The sequence below is a fragment of the Amblyomma americanum genome, chromosome 2 (genome assembly GCF_052857255.1).
Source record: "Amblyomma americanum isolate KBUSLIRL-KWMA chromosome 2, ASM5285725v1, whole genome shotgun sequence".
Classification (NCBI taxonomy): Eukaryota; Metazoa; Arthropoda; class Arachnida; order Ixodida; family Ixodidae; genus Amblyomma; species Amblyomma americanum.
In genome coordinates, this window is record NC_135498.1 from 9,608,120 (window position 1) to 9,635,414 (window position 27,295).

The 27,295-nt window shown below is 41.6% G+C and overlaps 1 protein-coding gene across 50 annotated transcripts in view; it reads right to left on the reverse strand.

Annotated features, from left to right (window-relative positions):
- The window catches only part of LOC144120523 (basement membrane-specific heparan sulfate proteoglycan core protein-like), a 329,407-nt gene that overhangs the window by 87,976 nt on the left and 214,136 nt on the right, over positions 1-27,295 (reverse strand). For 26 of the 50 annotated variants that reach the window (XM_077653040.1, XM_077653039.1, XM_077653038.1 and 23 more), the window contains 23 exons: positions 26,747-26,866; positions 25,146-25,253; positions 24,697-24,804; positions 24,192-24,299; positions 23,153-23,263; positions 21,244-21,357; positions 20,680-20,793; positions 20,479-20,586; positions 17,489-17,599; positions 17,345-17,401; positions 15,817-16,044; positions 11,680-11,826; positions 10,524-10,643; positions 10,139-10,270; positions 9,372-9,659; positions 8,454-8,575; positions 7,343-7,552; positions 6,990-7,160; positions 6,069-6,208; positions 5,636-5,747; positions 4,869-4,994; positions 3,966-4,093; positions 2,570-2,608 (listed from right to left, as the gene is read on the reverse strand). In XM_077653040.1, the coding sequence (XP_077509166.1) occupies positions 2,570-2,608; positions 3,966-4,093; positions 4,869-4,994; positions 5,636-5,747; positions 6,069-6,208; positions 6,990-7,160; positions 7,343-7,552; positions 8,454-8,575; positions 9,372-9,659; positions 10,139-10,270; positions 10,524-10,643; positions 11,680-11,826; positions 15,817-16,044; positions 17,345-17,401; positions 17,489-17,599; positions 20,479-20,586; positions 20,680-20,793; positions 21,244-21,357; positions 23,153-23,263; positions 24,192-24,299; positions 24,697-24,804; positions 25,146-25,253; positions 26,747-26,866 (3,022 nt within the window). The remainder of the gene's footprint in view (positions 1-2,569; positions 2,609-3,965; positions 4,094-4,868; positions 4,995-5,635; positions 5,748-6,068; positions 6,209-6,989; positions 7,161-7,342; positions 7,553-8,453; positions 8,576-9,371; positions 9,660-10,138; positions 10,271-10,523; positions 10,644-11,679; positions 11,827-15,816; positions 16,045-17,344; positions 17,402-17,488; positions 17,600-20,478; positions 20,587-20,679; positions 20,794-21,243; positions 21,358-23,152; positions 23,264-24,191; positions 24,300-24,696; positions 24,805-25,145; positions 25,254-26,746; positions 26,867-27,295) is intronic. The other 24 variants (XM_077653042.1, XM_077653034.1, XM_077653031.1 and 21 more) reach the window with 5 other exon arrangements.

Below are 27,295 nucleotides of genomic sequence, written 5' to 3' on the forward strand. Positions count from 1 at the left end.
CGGATTATTAAAATTACTTGTGTTCTGATAATTAAACAGCGATACTAAACTAATAAATTTGATGCACTTAAGTTTTGACTTCATCGTGGATCTCTCAGAGCCCTGGTGCATGTAGAAACTACTGTATTCACTAAGAGGGCACTCCAACAAGAGACACCTAGCCAACATACATGGAGCAGAACCCCTTCACTGAAAATAAACACCATGAAAACTAAACAGTTCTATTTCGGCCAAAAAAGAAAAACCCCAAATATCCACCTACCTTCGTCCTCAGCTGTACTAGTATAGAATAGTTCCTTTGATAAAATGTCTAGGTGTTATATTAGACGAAAACATGTCCTGGGACAGTCATGTAAATCATCTTTTAAGTCAACTGTGCAGTGTTTGTTCTTGGCATGCTTTCTAACATTTTCTCTTGCCTCCTGGGATTAAGAAATTAATAAAAATCCATTTTTTTGTCAAAACTCGTGTACTGCCACTTGGTCTGGGGAACCACGACTTTTACAAATATACCAAAACCACACAAATTGGAGAAAAATGTAATTTGCATAATCACTAATGCTCCCCATGATAGTCACACCAGCCACTGATTTTTATCAACCAACATTATATGCCGATATGAAACCCACCGCGAACACAAAAACCCCTTTTTTGATGACATTGCCCATTAACACCTAGCACTAAACCTTACTCCGTACGTTTTGGTGACATTTGGACCATACCACGTTGCTGGACCCATTAGGATATGAGATGCTTTGACTTAGGATTCCCCGACTACTAAATAGTTTGCATTTGTCTCTGCACTAACCTGCTGTTATAAATGCAACATTAATTCATTTCTCAATTATTCCTTTTCAATTAGCTGTGTGTGCACATGAATTTTTAATGCGTCCTTGCTCCTTGTAGATGTTTATATGCATAAGTGCAAATGCATTTTGCCTGTATGTATTGTATGCATTTTGCAGGTGAATTTGAATGTGTTCTTCGACATTGTCCCTGCCCTGAACATTTTAGGTTGTTCTATATGCATTTGCAACTGCATTTTCCATGTATGTACCAAGACCACATTTTAAAATGCTAAACAGATATGTCAAATAATACTTGTGTTACTAGCGTAACACATTCCCCACAGGAATGAAGCATGAAAATATTCGCTGCTGCAACTGCCTCGCAAAGGTGCGCAGCCTCAGTCAAGCCTTTACTTTGGCTTTTGGCTACTTCTCCCTTCAACATTGTATTGTTGTTGCTGAAATGTTGAGTAAAGAATAAGTAAAAGCTGACTAAAAAGTGGCTAAAAATAAAGGCACAATCTTCAAGTAAAAGTACATGGCTACATAGCTGCAGTTGTTTGGAGCACGATGCACCCCCTGCAGTTATTATTTGTAAGACATTACCTACTCAAGTGTTTTAATAAGAAATCTCATCTACGCACACTGTTCTCCTTTCTAATTCAGTATAGGACAGTGAAGTACTACTTCTTGCTGGGCGTGATGGTGCAATAAAGGAAAGACAGAAGCGCAAAAATAAGAACACAGATGCAGGGAGGGAACAGGACGCTGTTCCCTCACTATGTTCATGTTCGTATTTTTGCACTTATATGTCTTTCCTCAGTATAGGACAGTTTGCTTAGGTTTAGAAATTAAGTACGGCATGGTCATTAACAATTACAAAATAGGAAATGTAAGGCAGCTGCCTATCCTTAAAGAGCACCAAATGTGAAATTTTAGGTTGAAAGTTCAGTCTGCACTAGTAGCATTCCTGTCGGCTTTATTTTCATATTTATGTGGACTTTTAAGCTTATATGTTATGCTAGAAAGAAGAACTACTGCTGGCACTTTATCCATGCTATTATTGCAGTGATAGCTACATTACGGCAGCACTTTGGGCCTTCAGCGTGGCGGCTGCACTGCCGCCCTGTGGCTGTGCCGCCACGCTGTCACGTGGTTGGTCACGTGGTGAGGAGCAGCTGCCGGCGGCACAGCGCCGTGGCTGATTACGTGATTCGTCACATGGTTGGACACGTGACCAATTTCCACTCGGCCAGCTGTAGCTATCGCATCGCTCCAGGTTTAACAAAAGCTAAACCACCGCCAATTTTTAATTTATTACACCTACTCGATTAATAAGCCTATCTCTTGCAAATTATTACTTTCCTACAAGTTCAGCACAGGAACTGAACTCTTTGGATAAAAATTGCTTCATTAACGCTAAACTAAATTAAGTTTAATACTTCAGCTCCATTTAAACAAAGACATCTAGGACGGTAACCAAACAGTCTCAAAACATCTCAAACAGCTTCAGGATGCAACAAGCCAAACCCACGGAAACATGGTCACAATGGCACTGGCACCAAATAAGTGCTCTTGGCAACAATTAAAATTAGAAATTGACTATGAAATAAAATGAAATAACCATGCAGACTGTAAAAGATGGGAAACAGTAAAGGAAAACTGCTGACCTGAAATCAAAAATTTATATATATATATTATTAGTCAACAGCAGGAGTAGGTTAGCCAGTAGCACACCAAAGAGCACAGGGAAATGTGTTAGTAGGAAAGGAGGAGGTTACCATTCCGGGGGGAAACCAGCAATCCGGGAGGTCATTAGGCTGAATGAGGAATTGGTAGGGAGGGAAGAGAGAGAGAGCAAGGTATTGGGAATGCAGCCTCCATACACACATGCTGGAAAGGAATGCTAACAAACTACACTACTAACAAGCCAACTCATCTTATTAATGCTATGCACCAAGTATCTACTCAAAACGGGTTCGCTACAAGAAGGTTACACTATGTACAACATGGTGCAGTCTCGACCATGCATGATGGAATTCAGATAAGGCTTTGCTTCTACCTCAAGGTATGTACAAATGTGATCAAAAATTGCAGTCGATAACCTAGACGTTCAGCTTTACAGAATGTGGCAACGTATATAAGCACGATGAAAACATTATATTCAACATAATATATAAAGCTATCATTTGAAAAAAATTCTGTCCTGTGTTTTCATATTTTAACCAATCTTTAATTAGTTTCGAGGAAAACATGTCACCTGAATAAGGTCAATTTGCATTCCTTTTCTTTTGTTCTTTGCTGCTTACTGCTTATGGTGCTTAGAGAGACAACAGTTTTAGTTGACATGAAGTTAGAAGAAAATATGAAATAGCGCCATTTTTCCTACTTTTATTGGTGTATTTAAACTATAATACATGGCTCCAGGAGTACTGAAATCCAAATTAACAATGTCGAACTGCACCAGCATGCAGCATGCATTTTGGAATGAAGCCACATTATAAAATGTATGGATGAAAGCATACAGCTACAGGGCATGAATAAATACCCAAAATGACTACAGCTGCTTCTTGTGCACTTGCGTAGCTCTTGAAGATGGCCATGTGCACAGGGTATAGCTTTTCATGTGCACATGTGAAACAGTTATAACCAGCCCATTATCAAATGCATAGTTTTAAGAAAGCACGAATACATTTTATAAAAAGTAATATTTCAAGGAAGACGAAAATTCTATAGATCGCCTTTTCATGCAGTAATGTGTGCCACGGCGGTTCACTGCTTTACTATCTTAATATATGCCTAATGCCCAAAACAAGCTTCAGGTTAAATGGCAATGTAGTGAAGCGTCTACTCATCCAACTTTTAGCCATGAACTTCCGCATAGTTAATATTTAGCACTAAAAAAATGTTCCTCTTAAGGAGTACATGTACAAAATAAAAAATTTAACATATATCTATTTCCAAGATATTATTTTAACTGACCTTAGGGACAACAGGCACACCACTGCATCAACACAAGCGAGTAACATATGGTTTATACGAAGGCAAGCAATGACTAGCACATCTCCTGTGCTTTTGTCCTATTGCAATATCCATGACCTCGTAAGCAGTGTCCTCCACTTCCAAAGATATAATAAAAAGGGTCAGAATGCAGGAAGCAAAAGGCTCTGTGCTTACTTTCCAGGCACATCAACCATTGGGCAGGGGCACGGCTGGCAATCATTGGGGGAACCTCGCCTTGCGTCACCATAGAAGCCACGCTTGCATGTCTCACAGCTTGGGCCATCAGTGTTGTGCTGACAGTTCTGCAGAGCAGTGCGACCGTGTGAGAAAATAAACGAAGCAGCCCAAGTGATCCACAATGCATGTGATAACAAACAATGAATGCAATTTACAGTCAAGTGCGGTTTCAAGATTTGCTTATTCTTGCATACCAAAGCTGTCACAAGATCATGAAGTAAGCATTGTAGTGGAAAACTTCAGATAATTTTTCTGGCCAGCAGGGGTTCTTCAACGTGCAAACAAATCCGATTACAATGAAAATGTTGTATTTAACGTTCATAGAAACTTGATGGGGGTGAAACTTGATGACTGGGAGTAGAACCTGCGAACCTAAGAAGCATACATGGTCAGTGCCAGAATGACACACTGCCGAGCCTATGGATCACCGAAGACATTTGCTGTTCACGACAAGAAGGCAGGAGACTATCTCTCAAATCATTTTGAAGATTAGAAGAACCGACTCCTTTTGAACATTGCCAGCAAGCCTGCAGCTCTCAAAAAAGCTGAACTCCTAAGTGGTGTCAATGCAATGCTCAAAGAGGTGCATTATATCGCTACACAAACTAAACAGGCAGTTTGTAGCATCTCTTGGTATTAAAAATTATTTGCATATGGTATTAGTAGCTTATACATGATATAGAACATGATGTGGTGTTCAGCTTGGGTGCTCAGCATTGCTGGCTGCACAAGTTAACTGCACAAGTTAACTGCACAAGTAAAAAAGAAAAAGAAAAAAAGAGGGAGGAGGAAAGGACAAAGCGCACTTCGGGTGACCACAGCTGCAAAACATTTTCTTACCAGACAGCGCCCCGTCTGCTGGTCACATGAATTGGAATGGCCGTTGCAGTTGCAAGGAAGTACTCCTTGAACACATTCGCCAAGATAAGGCCCAGACCGCCGTCTGATATAGCCAGGAGCACAGTTCTAGAAAAAGAAATTAAAAAAAACCAGGTTACCATTGCAAGGCAGCAACGAAAAATTTACTGGCAATGACACCTGTACTGGTGATGTGGATGATCAGTGCTAGCTGCTCCTCCTCATGCTTTTGAAATTATTGCTACATCTGCGACACCCAAGTGCATGATGATTGCGTTTCTGTTTTGGAAAGGTTAGTGTGAGGCACAAAACATGGGCTATGTGCATGAAAGGGTCACATAATCATGCCCCCATAGGGCAGTACTGTGCGGGCTGCCAGCCTAGAGCTACCCTACGGCCACTGTACGGCCATAGCCCCACTTTGCTGCATACACACTTGATGCTCATGGCAAATACTACTGCATTTAGGCCAAGAACCTTTGCCTTAATAGTTAGTGCCCTAAAAATGTCTTAAGCCTGCTAAGCAGCATGACTACCAAAAAAAGAAAAGAGAGATAACCTCGTGTTTTTCTCTTTCGCAAACAGTTATTGCACATAAAAGCGACTTAGCTAGGTTTCGATGAAGGGCACTGAATGCTCAAGGTTCATTATTCTCAAGATGATTTTTGTACGCTCCAAAGTTGACTCAAATTGGCAGCAAAACAATTTCAGTAGGCTGCATATATTTCCAAATTGCGCTAAAGCCGCACCTCACAAGAATTTCCAGTATAGCCAGCTGGGCAAGAGCACTGTTCCACAAGGGCAGCAGGGGGGTTCTTGGGATTCGAATAAGAAGCAGAGTCCATCTCCAGGCTGTGTATGCTGCAGAAAAAAAAATCCAAAGAAAGATACAGCATATATTTTTTTTTTCTGCTGAACAACAAGATAGGCCAAGCAAGAAACATCTGAACACAATAATTCCAATAAAAATTGTCATCAGTTGTTATAGAAAAGGTTTACGACTCGTGAGATGAATGAGTGCGGCAGCATGTACCGAAGTGAAATAAATCTGCGTTAATGTGCACATGTGAAGCTAACTGCGAAAGTATCAGCCATTAAACCTGGCCAATGGTCTTCATAAAAGATGAGCCAGAACTGCTAGAAGAAGAAGAGCTTTGGAGACCATGATATGCAATCACATACCTTGATTCTGCTAGTTCGCTGTCAAAGCTGGCCCGAATAAAGACACCTTCTACATTTTGGAGCACCAGCATAATGTCTTCCCTTGTAGCTGTGTCAGGACTTCCACTGGCACTGTGCCGTGCGTCTTTGTGCCATTCACCCTGGAATCGCAGACAATGACAGGCAGCCAATTGATAAGGCAAGCACCAACTACATGATCAAATTATCTCATAAAAGAAGTGTAAATTGAGCATTGCTGCAAAGCCACAACTCGCTAGCTACAATCCAGTGCCTCGTATAAGCCACAAAGTGCAGGAGGCAGCAAGAGGCAGTGCTAATTAAAATTGTCACACTGTAGGGCATCAGCAGGTACCATGTGAAAAAAAAAAAAATCGGAGGACAAACAGGCTCTGCCTTAAGGGTATATCGCGATAGCGGCCTGTGGTCCTCTCTAATTACACACATACTCATTAGCATACAGTTGTAAGATACCACTTTATGTGAAAGACCGCACAACATACATATAAACTCACACTTGTTCCCAAGCCATGAAAGCGTGCCTTGTGCGGCCTGGTCAGAAGCACGACTGGCTCGCAACCAAGGGGCCATGGGTTCGAATCCCAGTTCAAATTATTAAAATTTTTCTTTAAGCCAAACGAGTTACTTTGTAAAGGTAGAACATCTTAGAAATGCGGTGACCTTTAATTCGCATTGCATGTCATGTTTTAATCACTTTCATTTCACGTGTGATGCGACGTTTCCCATGAGCACCATGGGTTGTTTGAAATTCTCACGCAAGCTCATGTGGCTGTGAGGTCATGACCCTAACACCCAATCACAATTTTCGCGTCCCAATGCCACCGATGCTGGCTTTTCTGCGACACAAGCTCCTCAACGCTATCGCGTTAAAAACCACTAAATATACTGAAAGCTATCACTTACCTCCACAAACTGCACTTCAATGGCATTGTCCCTGAGAGGTCCATAAGACTGCCTCAGTGTGTGGTACAGTGTGATTCCATTTCCCCTGATGATAATGTCGGCAGCTTGCACAGGCCTTGAGGATGCTTGATACCTAAAAGTGTATTTTAGGTGGCCTCCATAGCTGTTCACCTGGAAGGAACAAGTGCCAAACATTAACTCTGAATCTTTTGAACTACACAAAAACAACTGCACAACTTTTTTGTTTGTTGCATCCATGACAACAAAGCCTTCAATGTACATTTTCATTACTGGCACCAAAACTGAATAAAGTTTCAACAAACTCATGCAACTGATGCAACTATGTCACTTGCCTGGTTTCCAAGAAATTCTGCTGGCAGGCTCCAGTAGTAGTGGACAGGTGCATCTGAAGTTTTCACTTGGCTGTCTATCCTGAACTCACGATTGCCAGGGTTAGAACGTATGGCATTCTGGTTAGGCCTGAACTTCTCGGTGACATCCATGTAGCTCCCATCAGGAAGAATGCTCATGGTAGCAACAGAAACTTCATGGGCTAGTGGAATCTGGCAATGACAGAAAAAAAAAAACAATACAGAACAAAACCCAACATTAAGTACCTAGTAGAGGTTTTCGAATGCATGACATTTGTCAGCAATGACTAACTGTTTCCCTCAGAACTCGAGCATGACACTTGTGCAGGTTGGAAGTCAAGTTCTGAGCTGTCAGACTCGGGTACATTTAGCACTTGACTTGGGCAGCAAGAATGCAACAAAGACCACATTTTGAATAACAATGAGTTGCACAACTGGCACCTAGCCCTGCAGAGAAATTACTTGCAGTGATGCAAACCAAACAGCTACATCCATTTCATCTACCTAGTTTATGTACATGTGATTTTGAGAATTAAGCAAAGGTTCTCAACTCTCATAAAGTGGCAGTGCTCTTCTATTAAAGATGTTCAGAAAAAGATTCGAATTCAAATCAGTACAGTTTTCACTTGCCCTCAGTCCTGGCATGCATACTGTATGTGCCCTGTGCAGGGACCACTTTGTCTGCTATGCTCCGCTCGATCAGCAGACTTACTTCTCAGTAGCAAAAGCGCAAGGCCAAATCATATGAAATTAAGCTCAGATCTTGACTGACATACTGCAATCACTTCCTTCTCAGTGGTTTTACCTATACACCAACCCTGTGCAAATTACATGTCGATGCGAACATTACAAAGCACAGAAAAGTGCTCTTTCACAACCTGCACAATTCAGAAAAGGATGCGCAAGCATAATTTAGCTGGAAATTCACTGGCGCCACACACAATAAGAACAAACAAAATATGAGACAGAGATAAGATCTGACCTCTATCCTTATATGCAAGCTGCAAGCTTTCTGAGATTCTAATCACAAAAACAGAATAATTATATATTATAATCATGAATACTCTTTAATATAAAATGCAGAATTACTCACAGTTATCTTGTTCAGGCTACTGCTGTGGCATGTCTGAGACACACCAAAACAGAAACAGCGAAGACATTCCGAGCCAGACTGGGCCTTGTCATTGAAGAGTGGCGGATGGCAGACACCTTTATCTGAAAGTGAACAGGGTGGGTGTAATCAGGCTATACAAGGTAACTAGAGAGCTGTGCCTGCATTTGGAAGCTTTGCATGCCACCATGCCACTATTAAGATGTGAAGAATAGTCACATATTGTCGAGCACACATTTGCAATTACTCTGAAGTGCACAACAAACTTAACTGCTAAGTATACTAAGTATTATCTATTTTGCCATCCATTCCTTACACCCCAGATTCTTGCATTAATTTTAATTAAAAGTCAGTATATTTCATTTTTCAGCCAGGCTCTAGCTCACAACCCTACCCAAGGTTCCCAACAATGGACCAAGCTTATTATTTCGAACTAAACAAACAAAACAATGGCAAATTCAAGCTAGAGGTATGCTAGCAAGCAGGTTACAAGCACTGCCAGTTGTACTGAGGGCACCAACAGAAAATCTTGAAGGTCAATTTGCACAGCTTGAACCAAGAGGTATGGTGTGCCTAAACTAGTTACACAAACTCCCTGCCTGCTACAAGAGGACAAAAATGTCTAGAAACTATGGCTGGAATAAAACAAAGCAGTTGATTGCGAATGAGGACAAAGGCCTAATTTGATGTCAGTTTTAAATACACCCTCTAATTCAAGCTTCAAAAATGTCAGCCAGTTTCACATATTCCAACCAGGTCTAACAAACAGAAATTGAATTTGCACTATATTTTATAACTGCTGTTTTCCATCTTTGTTTTTCAGACAGGTTTTGTACATTATTGTGGCTTAAAAATGTTAGACACAAAACATATGCAAAATAAGCAGCAAACTCTCCTTACTTTTGACAACAAGAATGGCATCTGGAGTGGCCAAGACACTCTGCTTGCTGTTGATGGCCTCACATGACCATGCTCCTTGATCCGACTGGCGCACATCACGGATGGTGACTACGCCAAAGCCACCCTCACTTGTGGTTGTCACCCGGGGCCGTGGTGGAATGTGACCCCAGTTAAGACGCCAGTTGATGAGTGGCACTGGGTTGCCAATTGCACGGCAAGTAATGTTGACTGTCTCTCCTTCCAGTGCATTAACAACCTCCGGTGGAGTCTGCGTGATGGTTGGTGGTGCTATGGGGAAAGGAAAAAAAATGCTAATGAGCGCGCATATAGATTTTTAACAGATGTTCTAAAGATTTCTGGAGTTCAAAGAATAGCAACACAAGGTTTGTGTGAACGCAGAACTGCTGACTATTTGTGAACTGTTACGAACTGTTGCCATAGGTAACAGTTCTTATGTATTTCGTGCTCAGTGAAGTCACAACCAAAAATAGGCCAGTCAACGCATAAGCTTGCATACAAGAACATACACTTATCAAGAACGACAACAGGAGAGAATTAGTATTTGTGCTCAGTGTTGTTTTATAAGGCAAGGCAGTGTGTATATAATGATACCCTTGCAAAACTTTTACCAGCTAGCAAAAAAATCAACCATCCTTTTGAGTTATATGACCTAATTTTCTACTTGAGACAAATTCGAAAAGGACAAAAGGCAGGAATTCATGGTTTAGTCAGGTACAGCAACTAAAAGACCCAAGGTAGCAACTCACAGCATCCAATTTCATCAGATTTGTCTTGGCAGTCAAACTCTCCATCACAATGGAAACTCTTTGGAATGCACTGGTCTCCAGAAAGACACTGATACTCTCCCATTCGGCATGGGGATCCTGGAATATTGTCACCTGAAAAAACCAAACCATACAATCCATGTGAACTGTGTTATGAAGTTAAACTATATAAACTATAATTGATTCCACACAAAACAAAAATTCAAAAAGCACCATGTACAGAGCACAAACTTTGCTTTTACAATATTGAATAATGTAAGCAACAAACTGCACCCAGAAACACTGGAAAAGTCAGCGGAGGATTACATATTTCGACCAGTCATATCAGCATGAACAAAAGCAAATCTGTGTTGTGCAGTTCACTTACGGCAGTTTCTCTCATCTGAGCCATCTCCACAGTCGTCATCCCCATCGCACAAATAAACCTTGAGGATGCACTTCTTGTTGTCACATTGCATTTCGTTTGGTTCACAGAGAGAGGGTTGAGCTGGAACAAAACGAGGCTGTTAATGCGCATTTGTGGCCACAGCTTCTGAAATTTGGTAGGCTACACTAAAGACGCAAGACTAAAGTACGTACAGTTGGCGTCAAATGAGACACAAACAGGACAATAACAGAAACCTAAAACACCAAAATAAGAATGCAAACAAGTTTTGACAGAAAAAAACTACGGCCAGGTTCTATTAACACTTCCATACAGCGATCTTCTTGACATCACAGTGAGACCAAAGATGCTGGTATGTAGTCTCCCACAACTAAGATCCTTTTGTTACATTGTTCCCAATGCAATGATCTTGTTCGCATTTAATTCGATGCTGACAGTACATGGTCTTGAAGGCAATGCTTCCAGCAATACAAATATTCTACAAAAACTGATCGACACTAAACCGAGAAACAGAATCCTAGTGAGAAAAATCTACACATGAAATAAGCACATGCCATTTAACAAATAGCAAAGACAGCTGCAAGAAAAAGCCTTGCAATGACTCCTCTCATAAGAAAGTCTTGGTTTATGGTTTATAGGGGTTCAAAGCCCCAAAGCAACTCAGGCTTAGGAAGGACGCCACAGTGAAGGGCTCCAGAAATTTCAACCACCTGGGGTTCTTTAATGTGCACTGACATCGCACAGTACTAGGCCTCTAGCCTTTCGCCTCCAACGAAATGTGACCACTGCGGCCGGGATCGAACCCGCGTCTTTCAGGTCAGCAGCCGAGCACCACAACTAATGAGCCACCGTGGCGGTGAGAAAGTTTTGGTGAAGCACTGTATTTGCTTTCATAATGAATACTAGCACAACACAAGCACCTGCTAGTTTTGTTGTTAGAATATAAACTTTTGCTAACAGCATTTACCCTGCATAATGAATGCACCCTTCAAATTCTCTCACCTTTATTGGGGGAAAAGTGCATTCATTAAGAGAGTAAATGGGATATTTTAATGTTTCAGATATTTAGACAGGTTGTTTATCACAGAGGGCACATCTGCTAGATTTCAGATATTCCAAAATGCAGATTTCTACGTACCACAGTTGTTTTCATCAGAGCCATCATCACAGTCATAGTCCCCATCACAGACGTACTTCCGCGGAACGCATTTTCCGTTTTGACAGGTAGCTTCATCATGCTTGCAAGCTCCTAGTGGCCGTTCCGGTTTGGGAGTTGGTGGAGTGTCTGTGCAAAGAAAATAGCACCCAATCATGTCTCTTCATAATTTTTTATGCAGCAGCTTTCCGATCAGCAAGCTGAAGCAGATTTTTTTTAGGAATGTGGCATTAAAACTACATATGGTACAAGTACACTAACCTATTACCTCAGAGTAACTATTTAACAAAGCAGTGCTAAATATTTGTGCATAAAAAAAATTGGTGCACGGAACAGAACTTATTTCCTTATTAACAGGCCAAAAAGCTTTGGTGGATCCACAGAAGCCAATTCAATGACAGTACTTGTAAGCTGTTACACTACTGCTTTTCCTACCTTTGAAAGGTCTACTTCAATCTTATTTGGTATGTAAAGGTCCCTCTGATGTGAAAGGAGTTTGAGCATTCAACTGATGATTACTCCTTATACTATATATGTGAAGCAACTTTTCCCTGTTTTCTAACTAGCTTTCCTCTTGCCATATAATAACCAAAACTAATTTTTAACTTTTGTAGGGAAATAACCAAAATGGTTAGTCTTTTTTGTGCAAATTTGTTGTTCCCTTTCGTATTAGAGGGACCTGTACTTCAGCCTCAGAGTTAGTACATTAACTTGAAATAAACAAGGAAGCAACTCCACTATAAAGGCTCAGTACTCTCACGGACTATACGGACTAAACAGGCTAAATGACATTTCTGCGATAATAAAACCCTGTGAATAATTGTTGAAATACTTTCTAATATCCAGCGACTTTTCCATTAGTAGCCTTATGCTTTGCATAAGCAGGAGAAAAGTGTGCTCACCAAGACGAGCCAGTCCAGGTACAAGTAAAAAATAAAAAGAGAGATAGCAGTTAATAAGTATGGCATATTAACTTTGTAAGGCCACCACAAACACTGGGCATGCAGTGAACTAAATAAACGCAAGGAAAGTTTACCACTCCCAAGTATATTCAAAGGCAGCATGAACAGACCCGTGCAGTGCCTACGTTCCCTCTACACAAAATGCCACAATTAAAAGGCGCCCCGAGGAGCAGCAGTGTCTCTTTGCCAAATAGTTGCCATGCAATGATGCATGCAATTTTTGACACTGTTGCTGAATTCATCATGCATTTGTAAAAGCTAGCTTATGCAGTTAAATTGAGGATGCATGTTCAAAATCGACCAGTCATTTGGAGTACCAGGCTTGTAAAAAAGAGAAAGCAACATGCATTAAATCTGCTTGTGGTAGCATGTTCATAGTTTCCTGCCTACCTATCTTATTTTTACATTCGTAAGCCAAGAACTAACACCATGATGAACTGAGTGTAGTTAGGCATTCCTTCAAAGCTCAACTATAAAGTTAAATGCTGTAAAAATAATGTAGAGCTCAAAAATAAAGGTTAATGCTTTAAATATAATGTAGAAATAGAGTAGAGATAATTATACACAATAATTTTATTAAAGTTTGCAAACACCACAGTGAAACCAATTTCTTACAAAGGAATGGTATCTAAAGACAATAGTTTAGACCAGGAAGTCTGATTGTATCTGTATCAAGCATGTCCATCACTGCAGATGCCTGTGGAGCTAGCAATTTTAGACAGATGCTTGTAAAGTTACCAAAATCTGCACGGTGAAATGAGAAATCACTGAACTCAACATTCTTTCATCTACAGGCGATTTTACTAGAACTTGACTTGCTCTTTATTTCAGATATGAAGTAAAAGCCTTGAAAGATAGAATGAGCACACTGGTAAGTGCTAATTGCAGGTCATGTGCAGTGTAGACAGCTAAGCTGCTTTGAAGCGTTATTTCTAGCAAAAAAATTTATGCAAAAAAAAAATCAAAGCACAAATTAATGGTGAATGCCAGCCCCATAAGTTTGATAGATATTAGGCATGAACCACACGGTGTTTAAAAGTTATGCTCTTTATGTTGCTTTAGTGTCAGCTTGTGTGGCACACATAAGCAGCATGTGAAGGTAGCACTGCAACTAGTAAAAGAAGCTCAAGTAACATGGTTTAATATGAGTACTGTTTATTACAACATGCACAGGACATACATGCAGTACAGCTCAATGCATATGTGTAAGTACCTTCATAGGTATTTGGATCGATTTTTGGTAGGAAGTCTCCATAGTAGGGCTCAGCTGAGGCATTAATTCAATGAAGAAGATATGCCACCATGTTAAAAAAAAATACTTTATAATGCGGCAAACCTACATGCACCAACACAAACATTATCATTAGTAAAGCTCCAGAAGCAAAGTTTAGATGGTAGTACTGCGTACCTCTACTGTCAAAGACAAAGCCATCCAAGTACAAGCACACAGTTTATTTTAGTGTAACCGTGGCATTACAAGAAGCTGTATAAATGACTAGCAGTACTGCCGATGCCAAGTTATGGAGAATAAGGGATGTAGCAAAACAATGCAAGGCCAACAGCAATCATAAGTCTTTGCTGCCATTAAACAATAACGGCTAAAGAATCACAGGATATAAAGAAGATAGACATTTTTTTTACATGTACTGGCTCTGTACAGCTCCATGAAGAAATGAATACAGGGTGCCCTGCAGCAGTGAGGTACCAAAACCTGACATTTTAATCAGCAGTTCAATGCAGAGGTTTTACACAATAACTTTGATATCTGTAGAGGCTGATGCTTTATTTCAAAGAAGCTATCTTGGGGAACAGTGTCCGACAGTACAGATGTGTACACTACACAAGTACTTTCTGTAGGTTACACCTCTTAACCTGGCCAGACTGTCATGCACTTAATGCTCAATAACACTGGCTCATTTAAGACTTTTCACACTGGCAACCAACTGCGCACACACACAACCATTCAAACCACTGAAACAATGGAATGCTTAATAAGAATGATAGGAACTTTCACACATACGTATAAAAAGGCCATGCATCTGGTCAGGCACAAAAAATGCCGCACATCCAATAAAACCACAACCACTGCAAATAAGCTTCTCAAAAGGCAATACACTGCATGTACAACCTATGATGGCACCTGAAGTCAACAAGCACTGTATAATGCATATAGATTTATATTTGGCATCACGACGACCGAGTCACAAGGCTGGCCTAGAGGCCAGAATTCTATAGGTACACTTGTGCCATCCACAGAGAGGATCGCTTGAAATGGCACTACATGGCACATACACTGCTCGTCATAACACCTATGCAAGCCCATTATATGGTACTAAACAGAAGGTGTGAAGTTCTACAGAATCAAAAAAGGTAGCCTATGACAGCATGCAACCATTGCACTAGAATCCCTTACATGAATGTAGGCTAATCTGGTCAAAAGCCTGCAGGCATAAAAATAAAACAGGCTATTGTGGATGCATCATATCCCAATCACTAACCATTGCGATGACAATGTGCAATGTCCTGTCTAAAGAGATATTTTTCAGGGTCAGGTTAAAGATAGCAACGGGCACCTACAAATGAGCCGCACAATCCAGGTGAACTACTCATGTAAGGGTGTCAGGTGGCACAGCGATAAACTGATCGACCTATCCTGTCTCCAAGAATCAATCTGCATTCACAGATTATTTGTATGCATGCAGCAGGAACTGTTACAGAAGATTTAACGCTGTGTACAAAAGGGCACGAACTACCGCAGTTAGACACAGGCAACTAGGGGCAACTAGTATTAAACATGCCGACAAAAGAATGGCTTCAATGCAGGTAGCTATGATGATGACAACACTTGCACATAAGGATGTCAGCAGTGCATACAGCACTGCCCAATGCTGTCAAAAAAAAAGCAAGCCTGCATTTTTTCTTTGCTTTCCACCGCTATTGGAGATTGGGACATCTCAGGTTAGGCACTAATTTGAGGTTAGAGAAAAAGGCTCGCAAGTAACAATGAAAAAAAATTTTAAAAGCCAAGGGTGTAAGGAAGCAGCCACACGCCAGGCCGCCAGACTTGCATTAAACGGGGCCAGCCAGCCAGTGGCGACTAAAGGAGGCCGGAATCAAAGCACACGCGGTGCAGGGGCACAGTGATCGGGATATTTACATGGCTGCACGGTGAGGTAAGCAGCCTTCTGAGCCCCCGACGTGGAGCCTGGGACACCCACGGCCTTGCAGAGGTAAACGCCACCATGGTCAGGCTGCACGTTGGGCATGGTCAGCCTGCCACGGGCATCGGTCGACTGTGGGGGCAGTGGGCTATCATCTGGCCGGGTCCACTTCACCTGGGAGCGCCTGGCACCCTCGTCTCGGCAGCGGAACACCACCTCCTGGCCTGCAAGCACAGAGCCAAAGCAGACATGAGCTCGCACAGGCAGTGACACGGTAAAGAGAGAGAAGGGCCACTATTGAAGTTTGCCGCATCATCTGGAGGAAACTATAAAAGGCACTGATCAGAGCAAGAGCAACATGACAGGAAGCTGTTAAGTCCTGCTGGCATTTGTGCACAGTGACAGCATAAGCAGTGACTGGATTTTCTGTCATTTATACTGGCCTACAGAACCTGATCACTAACCGCTAAAATGGTATGGGAGGTTTAGTGTTCTGGAGCTGAATGTGGGCTACAGGTGACACAATAGTGAAGGACTCCAAATTAATTTTGACGACCTGGGGTTCTTTCATGTGCACCAACATTGCACAGTACACTGGTGTATCACATTTTGCCTCGATCGAAATGCGGTTGCCACAGCTGCAATTCGATCTGCATACAAGTTTGTGTTGTGTAAATAGCTCCAGCACATAAGAAAGAGCGAATGAAGGATACCTAAAAGAGTAGTAAGAATGTTTGTTGATCCAAAATTTTAGGCAATAAAACAGTCACCCACCACCAAGTGGACCCAGTAAGAGAATGCAGAACTGGATAAGCAGGTGCTGGAAAAAAAATTGCTCTGATGCTCCGCAGAGAACTTGATGAATATTACAAACTTTAATCTTTATAAGGTTGCAGACCCACCTTTACCACCTGGCAAATAGACAGCAATGATACAAAAAATGCAAATGTCAGAGGGAGCTACCAATTTTTAAAAATCTTTCCACTTCAAATTACCTATTGAACCTTATTTCCCAATGTCTGTCAAATGCTTGCTTAGGTACTTTTAGCAGCCCTGTTCATAAGACTTCAAGAGATATCTAGTTTGAATGAATGTCTTGATGTGTGCCTAATCCATCTCTAGCTGCATGAACTAAAGTGAAAAGCTGTTATAATGGCAGTCAGTATTCCACTTTGCTTTCCCAAGTTTTCCATCCCTGCAATTCAGTTGAATTGCGCAATTTGAAATGCACTTGTTGGGAGAAAAAAAAAAGAAAGATTAAGATGAACACACCAGTGGCAGCATAGTACATTACAAGGCAGCAAACATTATATTAGCAGACCTCACATTTCACTAAGCTTTAACTGAAACAGACAGTGCTGTACTCCCTGTTACTGTAAAGGTCACAATGTAGTGAGATGAGAATTAGCAGTCAGTACCTTGACGTTCCCTGCAAACAGTTGCAGCAGTTTGAAACCATCAAAGTAGCGATACCACAAACTTCTACGGCCCATTTTACAGAATGCCAATACAAATGGTAATCACCTTGTCTAATTGTCTGCCTCTCTGGGTACACCCTGATGTTCACACCGGCATCAGGAGCTGTAAAAGAAAAAAAAGTGAATGCAAGCTAAATGTTACATTGTCCTAGCCATTAAGGCGAAGGCTATTTTGAAAATTGATGCCTACCGCAGTCTGCTTCATCAGAAAAGTCAGTACAGTCGAAACGACCATCACATCGCTGGGATCGTTCAATGCACTGTGCATTGGCGCATACATACTGTCCAGGCTGGCATGTCCCTAAAAGAAAAAAATTTCTTTGCAGCATTGCAATTTTCTCTTTTTGACTGAACCTAGAAAGATGCACACAAGTAAACTATGCCACAGCTAAAGAGAAAGAAAGGAACTAAGACAAACTCAAGCAAGTTAATAGGTACAGCATGTCAGGTCGCCATAAAAAAAAAAACGCTGCTAAAATTTTAATGCCTTGAAGGAAATCAAGCGAGTCATGCAGCAGAAGGATTTAATTTTTTCATTCTGCAAGACTTAGGAACAGAATCACTTTCTCACACCTTTCTTAAGTACTTTTAGTATTTACTATATATTTTGTAAAGCAAGCTACTCTGTAAACAAGAACAAATTATGGCCATTAATGAAACCCACTTTATTTCATTTATATTTCCCCTCTGACCCTCTTTTCTATGCCTTTGCCTTGAGCAGAATATGCATGACAGAGGCCATTTTACAAGTGAAGAAGTATTACACAAGGGCAATGATGAAACGACACTAACTAGGCAGCACCCTCGACAGAAATTAAATGCAATAGTACCTCAAGCTATTTGAAATCACTTTTTAACACTACGCTAAGTCTAGTGAAGCTCCAGACCAACATAGCACAAAGCTAGTAAAAAGAACTAAAAGAACTGCAGTATAAAAATTAAGCACGAAATGTAAAATGCTCCGCTCAACCTCAAAGGACTCAATCACAGCTGCCAGCAATTTTTATAAATGTGCACACAAATGAATTAACCGGGAGAAACCCACAGCAGTTAAGCTCATCTGACCGATCAGGACAATGAGGCACGCCGTCGCAAAACTCATCTCTGTCAATGCAGAGGCCTGACTGGCATCGAAATTGTGAAGGCCTGCAGAGGTGAGATTCTGAAGGCGACAGGAGAGAGGTGACAGGAGAAAGGCAGAAGTGAAAGTTAGAAAGGAAGCATCATCAGGTTTCACATGAAGTTACACAAAGTAACACATCATGAAGTTAGTCATACTGCACATTTTAACATGCTAGCATGCTGAACTACTTCAGGCTGCACTAAAGTATAATGCATGCACTCAACCTTTAAACAGTAACACAGTAGATGGCACAAAATGAGTATGCTGATCTTCTGCACAGAATGCTCTTAAGGTACGAATTTTAAGCCAAAAATGCAGCAAAACTCCAAGTCAGGAGATTTATATCTCCTTTTGTTTCGCATTGGAGGTAACACTTAACATTGCCTGAAGTACACTCAAAAAATAAATGATTTAGCATGGTTACGTCAAATGCAAATTAGGTGTGCTAGCACTTTGTTTTTCACTTTGATTTTAGGTTGAGGCTTGGTTTTCAACGTCAAGCAAGCGTCAGACAAAGACGAAATTGTCAAGTTAGGGACTTCGCACTAGCGCACTGAAACAGGTTGGGACATAAAAGCTCCATATTAAGGGTATGATTGCTGCAATGCCATTAATGGATTAATGACTACATATGCGGAATTGGTCATTCTTTTCTTTACACCCATAGATCGCTGAAAGTCCTCCTACCCTTCCTAGTACAGTGGTGCAGCATTTAAGTGATGCACCACTGCCCTGGAATGGCAAGTGCTGCCACCGATGGGCCTTGTGCGGCCTAGACTGCTCTTCCCGAGTAACCTCTCAAGACTAATCATTAACTGAACTGCCACCTGCCGCAGAGGGCAGTTTGCTCACAATCTGGTAGGCAGGTTGCAACGACATGACAAGGTCACATAATCTAGGTGGACCACCTGCCACTCATATAGTCGGCACCCAGCCTCCCAACTGTTCAAGGTCCACAAAGAAAACGGCGCGAAATACGGGGACAAAAGAGAAACAAACACGACAGTACCAGCGCCAGCCGTGTTTCTCTTTTGCCTTCGTATTTCGTGCAGTTTTCTTTGTGAATCATGAACCAACTAGCCCAACTAGAGTTCTCGTTGTAAAGGTCACTGAGGGGCCGTAAAGACAATGGCTAAGTGGCTGAGTGGAAGCTCTAGTGCTAGCACACTAAGAAAATTTATGTGGAATTATGCCATCAGTTCATGAACAGCTTGAGTGAAGGCAAGATTCTGTGGCGCCTATCCAGCAACTCTAAATCTTCCCCAATTTTGTAAAGAGAAGTGTTGATTAAGTAGATTCAATCAGTACCACAGTTCTGCTCGTCAGAAAAGTCCTCACAGTCATAGTAACCATCGCATCTGAGCAAATCCTCCACACACTTCCCATCGCCACATCCAAACTCACTGTGACCACATCCCCCTGCAGCGTGCAAGGAAAGAAATTGAGAGCAGAATGTGTGAGTGAGCAAGGCAACAAATGAGCAGAAATAGTGATCAGCAAGAGGACAGGGCAGTTAGCAGCAATGAACTGTGTAGAAATTAAGCTATAGGAATCGTGGAAACTTTGCACTACTACAATCATGCGATGCACTGAAAATATTCTGAGCCTCTTGTGCAAAGATGTAAAAATGGTCATTTCCAATGTGCTTCTACAGCAGAATCTGACTGCTTAAAGAAAAGAGCAAAAACAACTTAAAAGAACTGAGCTGTCACCAGTTGTTTTAAATCAAAAGAATCAAAATGAGTAAAGTTTTCTAAGCTCATGCTGTTACGTGCCCTCTTATGGCTGACACAATGACAATGCATGGTGCCTGTGGTACAAACCGACTGCAAAACAATGTCTTTATTGGTGACAGCTCCAGAACAGAACTGCAGCAGCTCCAGTTCTGGCATACTGTAGTTTTGGCATATAGTATGGCACAGTTTTGCTGGAATTCAACCGGACAGTACAACTAAGCATATGTATTGTTTTTAGAGGAATGAGTAACATCCGTGTCTTATGTGCTTCAGTGTCTGATGTCTGCTAAGAACGAGTTGAAACAAATGACAAGTACTTACTACACTCTAGTTCATCTGACCCATCCCGGCACTGATACTGGCCATCACACCGGTGGCTCTTCGCTATGCACTCTCCGGTCTTGCACTGGAATTCATCAGCAGTGCAGCCTAAAAGTAAAAATGCACATCGCAAAAATTAGTGGCTTATGTCACATGTCCTTACTGTGGCTCCTTGTGGCAAAGAAAACTGATGTCACTCACAGTTTTCTTCATCACTTCCATCAGAGCAGTCTGTATGGCGATTGCACTTGCCAGCAAGTCTGATGCACTGGCCAGATTTACACCTAAATTCATCCGATCGGCAAGCATCGGACACTGAAAAAGAAAACATGGATTAGCACAAAAAAAAGCATATATATGCAAGCACCTTTATTATGGCAGCCAAGAATCTGCCTCCCTGCTTCAGAAAGTAAGCGAGCTGTAGTCTCAGTGAAAGTATACAGACTAGCTTCAGAGTGAGGTGGAAAACAAAGTGCAACTAACACTGGAGATGAATCCAGGCATGAGATGAAATCTTATGTTTTATGGATGTTTTATGAAGTAATGCTTCGTGACACTTCTGAAATGTGTTAATGAATAACAAGGCTCATTCACTGAAAGGATCATGCAGGCACCTAAAAGATTGGTTTATGGGGACTTAACGTCGTAAGGCAACCCAGGCTATGAGGGACGCACACCTAAAAGTGCAGGTGCCTATAAACATTACAGGCACTATGGCAGTTCAGCCTTTGTAGCCTACCACATGCAAAACAGATTAGTACATACCACAGTTAGCTTCGTCAGAGAAGTCTGGGCAGTCTACCCTGTCATCGCACTTCTTGTTAATGTCAATGCATCGCCCATCACCACACCTAAACTGCGAGGCAGAGCAACCTGGAACTGGGTGGACATACATCATGCTTACCTCTCCACATGCAGTAACCAGCAAGCAACAAATCCCACCAAGTTACATCCAACCATAAGCATTGCTATAAAGGGCCAGCATTAACACCAGACACGGAGCTAGTAGGTATGCAGTTATATGTGAGAATGTCTGATACTATCAGATATGCCTCGTGTGAACAGTGCCATAGGATCCTTGAAGGTAATGCTTATAAAAAAAATCAAGATACAGGAGAAAAATTACCAGCTCTCAAGGAGCAGAAAGCAAACCAGAGCTCTGTAAAACAAAAATGCGCGTTGAAAAGGAAAAAGAAATGAGCAACCACAAAGAACATCTCCACAAAGCATTTAAGAGGCTGTGTTAAGGCCATTTTAAAACTTATGGCATACGAGACATAAGCAAGAAAATTCCAGACCAGTCAGGTTTTAAGCTCTTTAAAGCAGATGGTACGGCCATACCCAACTCTACTTCGCTGCATAATAAATTTTTGTCGCAATGTCAAGAAAGTGAAGAATGCAATGGTGGAAAACAAACTGCCTGCAGCCAGTTATGCAACAGCGTAAATGCGCTTCTAAAGTGGACATTCTACTTTAGCAGGCTCCATTCTAGAGAATGCTTTTAGTGCAAAAGCACTACTTCACTAGCAATCTTGAAAAGAGCAATATTTGTGTGAAGCCTCTCAGATACCTGCAGTAATCAAAATAAAGTCGCGACTGGGTTTTGAACTTGGGGCGCCAACAGATCATCTTCCCTGGCCACTGTACAAGAGCAATATGCTATCGCCGCAACTGATCATGCCTCCATTCTCATGCTGTGCATTACACATTGTCTTCATCAACTTCCATCCATGTACAAAAAGCACTATTAGCCTCCTACCCTGAAAAATCCACACGTGGATGTGAAGCCACAGAGACAGGAAGGAAAGGAAAGGAAACTCATAACTGGTTCCCTGGGTCAGTGGACACCTCATTCGCGCTTTGAGCTACCTGGTAGTATTGACAAATGTGCACTACATGCATTGGCAGAAACGCGGCACTGGAGCAAACAACAAGTTGGTGTTGACAACATTATTGCATAAACACAGCACTTGAGCAATATATCCACTGGCATTCTTTGTGTAAAGCTGCAATGACAATTTTGGCCTTGGCCTCTGTTGGTGTTAACAACGTTGCAGACTCCCATAATTTTGAAGAAAGTAAAGTATAACTGACTCCCTGGGTCAGTGGACACCTTAACTGCACTTGGTGGTACATGGCGTGGCTTGTCCACATTTTTAAAATGTGCTCTCACACATGTCTGTGCTTAGCAATGCTAAACCACCAGCCAAGAAAATCTTTTTTGGAGCAGGCCTGTAAGAGTCACATTAAGAATTAAGGAGGGTGCAAGAAAGTGGGCAAAGTAAAGTTCCAATTTCGAGCCAGAAAACTCCTGAGTTACTGTTGCAAATTGATTACCCATTTCTTGGAGGAAGTGTCCATAAACCACTGATACTGCGAAGTCCTATACATATTCATTCCTCATGTAGCTTCTGTTCAGTCACATTCATTAGCCCTGGCCTGGCTAATAGAACAATGAAAAGCAAAATGTTAAACATAAGCTGAAAACTAACCCGCACCCCCCCCCCCCCCCCCCCGCCCCCTTTAAAGTGAATATGTTTGCCTGCTATCATAACAAACATCCATACTAAATGAGCGACACTCAATAGGAATGTGCATACTAAATAGTCAATATCTAGGGACATGCTACAACTGGTTGATGTGAAAGCAATGTAGAATTTCTGTAGGAGCTCACCAGGGCAGTTGCGCTCATCGGAGTGGTCCCTGCAGTCGGGCGTGCGATCACACTGTCTAGATTTGTCAATGCAAGCTCCATCTCCACATCTGAACTCATTGCTCTTGCAGCCTGGCAGGAGTGTAGGATAGAAAAATATGATGAACCCCCAAAAGTGGTGAAACTGAATGAAACAAAAAATGCAGAACTACAAAAACGGCAGTGCGGCATGTCTAAAACAGCATGCTGTTGACCAGAAAGCATCTATTAAGGAAGAATTTGCCTGCAATGTAAATTTGAACAGCATGAACTTCACATATTTGTAAACAGTTAGCAAAGAAACCATTTCAATGCATGCTGAACTGAATGAGAATTCGAAAACCCATGCTCTGTCAAGAGATCCCAAGGGCATCTGATGTGGCCAAAACAGGAGCTTTGACAAAAATATGTGCTATGTCAACCTTACATTTGGTGCCTGCTTCATGTTACGCATAAATACTACTAATGAAGCTGTTTGCTTTTCAGCAACAGGGGTGAATATGAAGTCATGATAGAACAAAACTAAACAAGAACACTTCTGCCAAGGTAAGAATGTTATCAACAGTGAGTAAATGTGCATGTATGCTTCTTCAAGCTTGTATTTGTGCCAAATGGTACATTAAGTGGTGCTGTGCCGAAGTCAGTGAACATGAAAACTATTAAAAATTTATTCTTAATCACTAGAATCAAATATGTTCTGAACGTGTGCCTTTGGGCCTGGCACAGACACCAAAAGATGCCCCTCAAACAGTCAGGGTACATGGTCATTTGACACTTTCCTGCAGCATAGCTGCACTGTGCCCTCGTGAGTCTGCTTTTTTTAACAAGGCAGCTGTGCCGCGAATAGAGCAAATGCATTCGAAGTGCCTTGCTCTCCCAAATAAAAACAACCATGCAACTGTGTTCAATTATTCAGCAAGGTTGCTGTGTCATAAAGACCACCAGCTGAAAATGTTCAGAGGCCATTTTAAAATGAACTGCATCATCAACGCCAGCTTTCATGCAAGGCAAACTTGCTTACTGCAGTTCCTTTCATCCGAGTAGTCACGGCAGTCTGCAGTTCCGTCGCATTTTCTGCGGATGTCAATGCAGCTTCCATCTCCACAACGAAACTCGTTGTCCTTGCAAGCTGAAATAGTCCCGTGAGAGGCACGCCTTCAGGCAGGCCTCGAACCAACACTAAGGGTCACACGCTCAATTGTATGCAGCCATGCGACTCAAAAATAAAACAGGGTTGCCACAATGAACAGCTGGGCAAGTCAGTAAGCATTTATCTCCCCAAATCACTAACCAAGAGCTGCACCAAGAGAAACTTCTACATGGCATGCAGCATTTGACTGCTGCAGAATTGTAACAGATGTAATACCACTGCATAAAAATTCTGCAATCACCTAAAGCCCTTCAGTGATAAACTAGTACAGGCCTAATATTTGGGGGGTAAAAATGAAAATAGGCCAAACCACCACCATCCAGGAAAGCAATGACCAAAGAAAACTATTTGTGGGTGCCATCTGGAGGCCACTCACCACAGCTAGTTTCATCGGAGTAGTCTCTGCAGTCAGCTGTACCGTCGCACCGCCGTCTGCCCTCAATACATTTACCATCGCCACAACGAAATTCATTGTCTTGGCACTCTAAAAAAAAAATTAATAGCATAGCCTTCATTATATCACTTCGATACATGGCACAGCATCATCTTTATATGCTTTCCATTTCACAAAATGAAAGGCCATCTGGAACTAGAAGTTGTGGATTTCTAGACACTAAGGAAATATATGCAATATGCACACACACTCTTCCACAACCTTTGGTTTTTTGTCTTCAGTATATAGGAAGAAGGCTGTTATTAGCAAGGTATTAAAATCCAATGAGGCTATATTCACTTATGGCACCTTTCAGATTGCTTACTTGATCACATATATAGTGCCATATGTTTTGAGAGGACAGTTATACATCCTATTTACAAGATTCTTACCGCAGTTGGCCTCATCCGAAAAGTCCTCGCAGTCAACACGCCTGTCACATTTCCTCCGTATATCAATACATTTTCTGTTGCCGCACTGAAATTCGTTGTCTTTGCATTCTGAACAAAAAGATGAACCACAAAAATCAGAAAACAAAATGCAGCCAAAACAACAATCACAATTACCTTGATGCTATTAACCTACCATTTCAAAAAGCTCATTCATTAAAGGTATGAAAAAAAATGGCAACTGACTTTACACCTATAATGGTGCCTCAACAGAGTGGCATATTCTGCGCAAAAATTGCCTAAATGCGAGCGCCTTCGACACATGGATCACATAGTAACGTAGCCCGCATTAACATACCTCTCAAAATGTCAATCAACTTGCGGGAATACATTTGAATGAAAAACAAAAGCACACACTGGAAATCCTAAACCCAAAGATTCAAAGTCAGCAGTTTCAACTTGCTTAGCATGTAGCACTTCATGGTGCATGGATAAAAAGACCCATGAAATGAGTGCATGACACAGGACAAAGAAGAGGACATAGCAAGAGTGTCTAGTGACATTTTCCATGCCATGTTGTTGATGATGATGATGGATTTTTATGGCGCAAGGGCAGCTATGGCCAAAGAGCGCCATGTCACAAGGTATTTTTTCTTCTTCTCAAGGTGGGGTCAGAGACCCATTTCCCAAGCATTTCACCCTAAATAAGCCGAGCACCAGACCAGGGGAAAGCTTGTACCCATTGTATCACCGGTGGGTACCCGGCGGCACTGGGGATCGAACCCCGCACCTCCCGCATACGAGGCGGATGCTCAACCACTTGGCCCATGCCATGTTGTGTATTGTGCATTCCACTGATCACAACTTACAAGCCTACAGAACTTACAAAGACAAATACTGACACATTGTGAAGAGCATGTCTCTTAATATGCAAAGAACACATAACAAAAGCTAACCTGATTTCCTAGATTTTACCATTAGCCAATAGATTGTTTCACAAGTTTTGGATGGAAAGCTGAAAAAAAAAGCAAATGTCTGCCCAGCAAATCCTCTTGATCTCGAAACAGCTACGCCTAAAGCCATGACTTCAGCCATGTAGCACAAAGCCAGTGCATATGAGCAGCCTTGCTACATCAGCAAGTCGAAAATAAATAAGGTGCATTCACAGCTCTTACAGGGTCTACTACACTATCAACACCACAGAAAAATAACCTGCTGCATTTGCAACAATTTTAATTGTGCTAAATATATAAGCCCATGCAGAGCAAAGAGCTAATTTTGCACTTGGCCTAGAGAGTTTGTGGGCTGTGCTTTGGGATTTCTGTGGTACCATCTGAGTTCAGAAGCATGCATTTCAAGAAAAAGTGCACATTTCTTTCTGCAACACCTGAAAAGCAACATCAAAGCAGTCCTCCAGATATGTGCGGAGCCTCCATTGGACAGCCATGAAGTGAGGTCTGCTTTTGTCTGAGACTACACATGCTCACACCCATCAAAGCTGCAAGTGGGAAAATGCGCACTTTACATATTCACTTCCATTCTATGCATTTATACAGAACATCAGTAAGCAAGAAGGCAAAAGCAAAGCATCAGCAGCAACATACCACAGAACTCATCCGATCCATCAGAGCAATCATACTCCCCATCACAGACATGCTCCTTGCAAATGCATCCTTCACCGTTACGACACTGAAAGCCTGTTATATTCTGCTTCCAAGGGGCATCTACATGTTTACAAAAAAAAGCATGCTAGGTTTGCAAGCACTACATGCACACCACGTTCACCAACCAGCATAGCATGTATACCAGCTCCCCAGAGCCAAGCATGCAAGCCTAAAAGCACTAGAATCTATGGCAACACTTAAAAGCACAGTGCAAGCCCCCATCTTAAGCACGTACATGTAATGTTCGTTGTTTAAAAAGTGATAATATTTAATGCTTCTGTCAAACTTTGTACATCAATGCTATTTGCATTGCAATTTGCCTTGATATGTGCATCTTGTGGTGTGCAAATATTCAAAATTTCTAATACGAATCGAATACGTTTGATATTCGATTCGTATTCGAGAAATTGATAATCGAGAATTTCCGAATATTCGAAAATTCCCGAGTACTCACCATCAATCAAAAACTGTGCAGACTCATAAATTCGA